Genomic DNA, 9197 nt, shown 5'->3' on the forward strand with positions numbered 1-9197 from the left:
CTGACTAACTACCTACGAAATTGTAGGTATTCTTTCTTACTTTTACCTCTGTAATAAGTAATATCAATTTCATGACATACATAAAAATAAAATAACTGCTGGTATTAACTGCAAAAGGAATTCAAAACATTATTTAAAAAAAATGCCTGAACAAATGATAATTTTGTGTGAAAACAACGATCACGGTGCCATTTTGAGGTTAAATATGTTTTTATTTCTTGTGTATTTTTTTCCTAAAATAACGAATTTGATAAGAAAATGTTATTGACTTAAGTCTTTCTTGTTTTGAGATTATTATTCTTAATGTGGGGTCGCCTGAATCAGGTTTTTGGCTTCGAATTACAACGATTGGGTGATTAAACTTTATTACTAACAAGTTTGTATTCGAATAATGTTAACGACAAGATTTGGTTCAAATCTGGTTGGAAACTGTTAAACCATTAGAAGTAAAATTGGATTTTCGTTTGATGCAGTGATGCATGTGACAGCTGTCACTTAGTATAATTTTACATTTTACAGTTTTAATTGGTAAGTAAACGTTTCAATTCTATAATTGAACTCAATTTTGCTTTAGATATCCAGTGTTGCCACACCACCTTTATTTCAACTACCAACTACAAAAACTTCCAAATAAATTAGTTTAGACAATTAAAACATTCAGTAATCGTCACATGGTTAAGGGTGGTCGTTAGACTCGTTAGGGTGGAATGTTAACGTCCCAAGTTCCACCATTCGCAAGAGTTATGGCCGCGAGTGCTTTATTGTGCTGTAAATACTGGTAAACATTACTCTCCTTTTTTGGATGGTTGAGAAAAACGCTTTGAGATATACTGTTAATTATAAATATAATAAATAACTGACTGGGGTAATTGAGTGAAATAAAACAGATGATTGATCACATACCTATTGCCTTTCTAAAGTCTGGCCACGATTTCGCATGCGTAGAATAATGATTATCGTGGTAAACTCTAGCCCTTAGGACATGTCCGTACCTCAATCTGTATCCATACCAAATGCGTTATAAATCCACGGTTTAAACGAGGTTAGAGACTTTAATATTAGCAGGTACTAGGGACAGCTGGGGTAGAAAAGCGAGCTAACTACGTTTACATTGTATATATTATTAATTTGTATATTAGAGTTAGCATTAGACTACATATTTGCAAAAATAATCTCACTGCATTCATCTTATCTTAGCAAGTTTCTGTTTGGCCCAGTGGTTGACTGGTAAAGAATACCTTTAGGTATTAAGTCCGCCTTTTGTGCTCTTTACTTCTTTTGTGCAATAAAGTTTAAAATTAATAAATATGTTGGAGGGTACAGTAAGTGCCCAACTAAGTACCCAGGTCTCCATTCCTGTATAGGAAAGTGTATACATATGTGAGGGCACCGATTGTATATGCGCGAAGTAAACATACATAAAACGAAATAAACACACACATGCGCAGATATAATATATGTTAATGGTACTAGTTATTCCATTAGTGAGAGTTATGTATCTTTACAAGTGGTTTATTGTGGACCGTTAGCAAAAATGTTGAGATGTACAATTGAAAATGTACTTGCTTAAACCAGAATAGCCCATTTTGCGACAGTTCACATTAAAAATGTTTTTGACACTAGCTGGTTTTATACCTAGTCTTCTGTTTTTTTTATCTATTTAAATAGCATGTGAGCAAAACAACAATACATATACTGTTCAGTATATTTAAAAAACCGTTACACTCAAATAATACCCCTTCTTAAATAAGTAGGTATCCTAACAAATTTTATGTTTTAGAAACACCAATCAAAATAAATCATTTGACGCGACAATTAAAAAAAATACTGCTAAAATTTATAACTAAAAATAAAATATAAAAAAAAAACTAAAATTGCACTTATTATATTCTACCATACAGCATAAATTACAATACCAACGTAACGCACATACTGCAAGCGCCATTTTTTAAGACAGAACTCGACCGTTTTTCAGCCTCGTTACGTTGGCAGCGTTTTGTTTAATTAAAAATAAGAATAAAAAAGTTAGCGGCCATTTTATAGAGTGATAAACGGGCACCAACAATTCCACTACACAGGCGAAAAACAACCTTAATATTATTAGAATAAAGTTTATTTTCTATTGTCGTAGAAAGCAATTTGGTGTACAATTTTTCAACAGTTGGAAAGATTTGTGTTTAGAACATTTCCGTTTCTATTCTTAGAGCGATAAAATTCAATTTTCATTAAAACAATTGTAGTGATATTCAGGTTTGTTTCGATTCTGGTGAAATAAATTATACTTATATTTTACAGGGAACTATTTTACTTGTTGTGTGTTTTACTTCTGCAATATTTATTTTCAGAAAAGTACAAAGATACTTTAGATCATTCTAAATACTAAAATAAAATTATATACCTAAATTAACACTGTTAAAAATCTAGATATTCAATAGGATCACTTGTACAAACACTAAAATACTTATTGAAAAGTCCAGTTGGAAAACAATGGAATACTACATCTACATAGTCAATGCAATTGCAATCGTAAGTTAATAAATTAAAGTCGATTTTTCATTGCAGTCCATACTGAAAAAATCTAAATTCAAAGTACAGGAAGCTACAGAAGTGTTTATAGCTTTTCCTTCGCTGATAGGTTGAATTTATTGTCGGTACAGTCGCACGCGAAAATGTTAGATCCTTTTACAGATTACTAAGTGATTTAATATGGTGTTAGCAGAATTAAATAGATTAGCCGGTTTTACATATGGCCTAGAATCTACATTGTATCGTAATTGGTGTATTGTTTTTAGTAGTAATTATGTAGTAGTCTAGTTTCTGTGATAGGTTTATTATTTTGTTTTTCTATTGTCTTAAAGTAAATAAATAAATAAATATAATAAGGACATTATTACACAAATTGACTAAGTCCCACAGTAAGCTCAATAAGGCTTGTGTTGAGGGTGCTTAGACAACGATATATATAATATATAAATATTTATAAATACTTAAATACATAGAAGACACCCATAACTCAGGAACAAAAATCCGTGCTCATCACACAAATAAATGCCCTTACCAGGATTTGAACCTGGCACCATCAGCTTCGTAGGCAGGGTCACTACCCACTAGACCAGACCGGTGGTAAAGTACGTATTAAGTTAAAAAAAAAACTTGGTAGTCTTGGAACCCATTTCATTAAAAAGCCTTATTTGTGTTGGTAGTGTCGCAGATTTAGAAACATGATAGTATCATAGAATTCATCGTATAAAAATGTATTTAACCTTCAAAACTTTTTTACATTTATTAAAAAACGGCACTCAAATATATGCTAATTATTTCTAATTATAGAATATGACAGTAATCTACAATTATGCTTAAAACAACTGCTTAGCACGTGAAAAATAGGCATATGAATAAAAGTAATATAACCGCTCCATAAGTGTGAAATGAAAAGAAACGGGGAAATCCAATTTCCGTGTAAAATAAATCAAACGATTTGCATAAAGTAAATGTGGTCGAAACACGAGGCATTCATAATCGTTAAGCTCACGGGAAAAGTCAGTATTACCTACAAGCTTAGCCCGTGACTTTGTCTGCATTGAATCACGAAGATGATTGATAAACACTATCCTATGTCCTTTCCCGGGCCTAAAATTGTCTCTATACCAAATTTCATCTAAATCGGTTGAGCGGTTTAAGCGTGAATACTTAAAATACAGACAGTCTTTTTTTGTTTTAAACCCCGACCAGAAATATATGATCATTGTCAAGAGGGCGCTGTTATTCTCATGTATAGAGTGACAGTTCAGTTTAGTATGAAAAATTTAGTTCCTATGAAATTCCACAATATGGCATGTGATCATATATTACTGGTCAGGCTTTATATTCTTGGTAGCGAAACAAATGTGATTCTCTTTTCAAAATATTTGTATTCTTATATTATGTCATAACACGAAACGTTCAAATCGTTTCTCGCTTTATAAGCGCTCGCTAATATCTGAACACGCTTCGCATTATTGTCAAGGCGTTAAAGTGCGTGTTCGAATATTTTTGAGCACCTCGGGCGCTCCGATATATCTGATGGCGACAGTACAAGCCCGAACAACAATAATTTAACCATAACGTAACCAAAATGGCTACTAGGTCAATATAAGTTACGCCATTTCGCCGCATGGCGACGGACCCCTATTCCTTAATTAGTGTGGGTGGGGTCCCATCCCATAATGGTGTGAAAAATGTTGTGTTGTGTACAATTATGTTATGCCATGTAATATTTATTAGGTTTTGGTGAGGGGTGCCGTATGGTGGTGGATTAGTTGGAAATAATTGGAAATAATTAAATGAATACGAATGGTATTGATTTATTAATAATGGTTCTTACTGTGCTTATAAGAATAAAGCATAGAGTAAAGCTAAGTATTAGTATCTCTGACTGTCGGCCCGATTCGAAGAATGAAGTACGATAACGATAAGTTCTGGTTTAGATAAGTTCTCATTTAGATATCGTATAATTGACAGAAGCAACTCGATTCCGGCAACCAATGTCACGTTAGAAATATCGTAGATAGATCTTATTAGGATCACAGCGGAATCGAAATAAACGTCAATGTTGACATGTCGATTAATTATCGATCTTTTAAAGATCTTAAACGTGTCTTAATCATTGTTCGAATCGGGCCGGTAGTTATTTTAATAATGGTTAATTATTGAACATAGGTATAGTGTCAATTATATGAGAAAAGCACTAGGATTTAGCCAACTAGCAATATTTTCTGTTATATTAAGACGAAAGAAGAGGACCTGCGCGATATTGCCTTTTCATACAAACGTAGTCCTCATTTTCCTCTTTGGATGTTAACATTATTGAAAATATTTTGACATAATTTGTCGTATATCGACCACAACTATGCCACTACGCTTGATTTTTTCGAATTTTTAATTATTATATATGATATTCGACGACCGGTCTGGCCTAGTGGGTAGTGACCCTGTCTACGAAGCCGATGGTTCCGGGTTCAAATCCTGGTAAGGGTATTTATCCGTGTGATGAGCATGGATATTTGTTCCTGAGTCATGGGTGTTTTCTATGTATTTAAGTATTTGTATATATTATATATATCGTTGTCTAAAGTACCCTCAACACAAGCCTTATTGAGCTTACTGTGGGACTTAGTCAATTTGTGTAATAATGTCCTATAATATTTATTTATTTATTTATTTTTATATATATTATAGGTATCGAAAAAAATGCGATAACTTGACTAAAAATACGGTCTGGATTCTTATCATACACATACAAGAGGTCAATAAAAATTGCTCCACCCCTTTATATAGTTCCGTTACAAATACCAGCTAAGAATTAATTATGAACTACCCACATATAGTTCACAATTAGTTAGGAAGAGGGTTCTTTCCTTAATAGTTAATTAAGCCGGTTACGGTAATTATCGTTAATTATTATTTTGGTGAAAGGGTTAATACTGCATCTCGTGAGGTTAAATTAATTACCTCTAATTTGTCTTTTGTAATTACCCCATTTTATTTGAAACTGTAATTGTTCACTTATAGAAAACTGTTTTCTAAGTTTTTTTTATCAATGAATACTACATATAGGTATATAATTATTTAGAACCTAGAAAATCGTTTTTGTTTTGAGGAGAATTTACAGTGTTAATCTATTTTAAGGAAGTAAAGAAACTATTTCGTTTAACTTGGGCACAAATAAAATTGGTTTTAACTACGAGTACTACACTCCACTTCCCAAAATAGGGTCAGTTTATAAGAAAATCAAACTTTACACTCATTCGACTATAATTCTATGACAACAAGAAAAGTATCGTATGAAAAACAAAAAAAATTAACTACGTCGAACAAGATTCCAACTAGCGAGATCGAATCTTTCTCGGGATGGTATTTATTTCTTATTTAAAAAAAATATAGCAAGCAGATCAGAGACATTAGTACAAGAATTATAGTAACAACCTTTTTTTTCTTTTGTCCACAGGCCCCAGAAGCCGAAGAATGAAGAAACGCGCAACCCCAGAAGAGAAGAGACCGAGAACTGCTTTTAGCGCGGCGCAGCTCGCCAGACTAAAGGTAAATTATATTAACATTGACCTCTATTTCACCATATTATAAAGTAGCTAGCTCCTTTTCCTTACTTCAAAATCGGTTTTTGTTTCCCCCGCTATAAGGTTTTCTGAAGGGACTAGGAGTAGTCAAGTCCTACCGGAAGCGTAACTTATTCCATTTTTTCCTTTAATATAAAATTTGGAGTATCTATCAATGGATCAGTTTGACAACTTCTAGGAGCAACACAATTCTGGAGTAGCATCAACTTGGTTTGCCAATCAACTAACCAACACAGCTACCTGACTTATTTTATAGCAAGAATAGACTTCGCAGAACCGCAGCGTCCCATATATACTCTGGAAAGCCAGCTTTGTCAGCAGAAAGTGGCGGGGAATTTGAAAGATGTAAGCGCCAAGAGAAAATCTGGAGAATTAATCATTCAATAGTCAATTGCACCATAAATCCATGGTAATCGTTCGCTATTTATACGCCTACTTAATTCTTAATTTCTATAGCATATCACAGTTTTCCCTGATTTCCCCCTTACTTGCCTTTCGAACTCTTTTTCTCCATAATTAATAAATTATTTTGTCCACAGCACGAGTTTGCTGAGAACCGCTACCTGACCGAGCGGCGGCGCCAAGCTCTCGCCGCGGAACTGGGTCTCGCTGAAGCTCAGATCAAGATCTGGTTCCAGAACAAGCGAGCCAAGATCAAGAAGGCCTCGGGACAGAGGAACCCTCTAGCCATGCAGCTGATGGCACAGGGGCTGTACAATCACAGTACCGCGACTGAGAGCGACGAGGAGGAGGAGATTAGCGTCACGTAGGGAGATGGGCTTCTGTAGTTGGGGATACTGTATAGGCAAATGTAGTTGGAGCTAGGTTTTTAGGAGGTTTGAAACGTCATTATATTTGAAAAATGAGAGTATTGATCAAGGATTGGATGGTATGAAAATATCACACTTAGTTTCTAATATACGGAGGCGTCAAGGGGTATTTTAACACAATTGATAGTTAAAGGACATTAAGGACCATGAAAAATAAAGTAAATAGAATTCACAGTGCATGTAGCAATTTTTTTGTGGATATCTTGATTTCAATCTCTCTCGTTTTTCGTCTGGATAGAAAAGCTCCTCTAATTAAAGATACCTAAAATAATGTTTACAGATAGTTCAAAATTGCGGAGGCTGATTGTAACTCCATCATTTGTAAGTCTAGAAACATGAAAAAAAATGTAAATAAAACACCATTTTTTTAGTTACATAAAATCACGTATTATAAATAATTAGTGCTATTAAAAATGTTCCTGTATTTTACAATTGAAATAAGAAAATTATTTATTTGGTTTCATAATTATAGCATTGTGAATAGTAGGGCTTGTAATAATAAATTATTATAGATTATAATACGCCATTATACTTATAATTAATAAGGATAAAAGCAAAAACGTGGCATTTCCATTTTTGGGAATTTTCAGTTATGATGTTATTGCTTTACGCCGATATTTAATTATATTTTAGACTTATACGTACTTTAGTCTGACTTCTTGTGTATATTTTTAAGAAAAACCTTTTAGATAATACTTCTAGCTGTCAGACTTTATATCGTAAGTTAGTATAAAACAACAATTTTAATTCAAATCGCGCCATTGTGACGTTTTTGGCAAAACCATTTTTTCGACTGAGTTTTTATAATGTTGCACTGTTTTATAAAACACAAAATTTCGATTAAAGATGCGATATCTAACCAAATAGTTATAAGAATAAAATATTAGCTAAAATTATATAAATTTATTCAAGCAACGCAAGTGATAGAATGTTAAAAAAAAAAATCTACGATTATAAAAAGTTTAAGCGTAGACATCATATTATAAAGTATTAATAACTAGCCTGTTTTTAGATTTGTGTGAAAGTGTCTTTGCCATTACAAAATCTTGCCTGTTTTCGTAAAAAAGAACATTAAAAGTCCTTATCGCTTGTGCCGTTGACTGTACTCTTTTATTTTAATGAACTTAGTCACATTTCTTCCATTTTCGTTTGTAAATATTAATTTTAAATTATCTATTGGATGTTCTGTCTTGACTGTTTTAGTGTTAAGTGTAAAAAGTAATAAATTATATCTATGGTTTTCAAATTAAACTTTGGTTTTATTGAGATTCATATAAACGTAGCTCCATATTATAGTATTTTATGCAACAGTTGTATAAGAAGGGTCAAAAGAGGCGAGTGGCGTGAGTTACAATGTGAGCCGGAGCCGAAGGCGTAGGCGAACATTGTAAAAGAATACGCCACGAGCATTTTTTGACCTATTTATACAACGTTGCATACAATATTTTTCCTACGAGTCAACAAGAATAAATCTTAATTTAGGTAAACAAAGCAAAAGTATATAACCAAGACGCGCGAGCATACCTTGTTACGCGCCCGGCCTGCCCCGGGCCGCGGCCCGGCGGCGACACCTTCTCGTAACTCACGAGGCCCTGGTACTTGCTACTTGCTAAATTAAATTTTTAGACAGTTTTTTCTCAATTTTGGCCACCGTAGCCTACGGAGACTAACAAGCAACGCTAAGCGGTCTTCGTAGTCTATGCAACCAAATGAATATTTTGTAAGTTGGCAGCAATGCACTTAGTTTAAAACTGTATTCGTTTTGGTTTTGTTAGGTTGGTAGCCATTAATCGCAGTAACGTTATAGCGATTAAAAGCACAAGAGCTTTTATGAGGAATAGACAATATAGACTTTTCTTGAAACGTTTTATGTATGTTCTTATATTCGTGTTAATGAATGCATAAATGACAGATAACAGTAGAGGAGTAGGAAAACGTATATAAACGTATATAAACGTAGGTCCCAATTTTCCTCTCTGGATATTGACATTATGAAAAACATTTTTCCACATTCGACGTATGATGGCCATAGCTTTGACTTTTTAGATTTTTTATTTCTTATAAGAGTTGTGAGCGGAAAAAAATGTTGAACATACGCGTTGAAAGCTGCGGAAAATTCCGTACGTATGAGTATAAATATTTTCCATAATTTTTTTTTAACAAGCCGAAGCGTCTGCGAACGATGCCATTAATAATAATTAATATTATTATTATTAATATTAATAATTTTCCATAATGTCAACATTTAGAGAGA

At 33.3% G+C, this 9197-nt stretch overlaps 1 protein-coding gene across 1 annotated transcript in view; it reads left to right on the top strand.

Moving 5' to 3' along the window:
- The window catches only part of LOC133531946 (segmentation polarity homeobox protein engrailed-like), a 28805-nt gene extending 20611 nt beyond the window's left edge, over positions 1–8194 (top strand). Inside the window, exons 2-3 of the mRNA XM_061870385.1 lie at positions 5987–6078; positions 6653–8194. Coding sequence (XP_061726369.1) covers positions 5987–6078; positions 6653–6883 — 323 coding nt within the window. The 3' untranslated portion in view covers positions 6884–8194. The remainder of the gene's footprint in view (positions 1–5986; positions 6079–6652) is intronic.
- Positions 8195–9197: the final 1003 nt, after the last annotated feature.

The sequence above is a fragment of the Cydia pomonella genome, chromosome 26 (genome assembly GCF_033807575.1).
Source record: "Cydia pomonella isolate Wapato2018A chromosome 26, ilCydPomo1, whole genome shotgun sequence".
Classification (NCBI taxonomy): domain Eukaryota; kingdom Metazoa; phylum Arthropoda; class Insecta; order Lepidoptera; family Tortricidae; genus Cydia; species Cydia pomonella.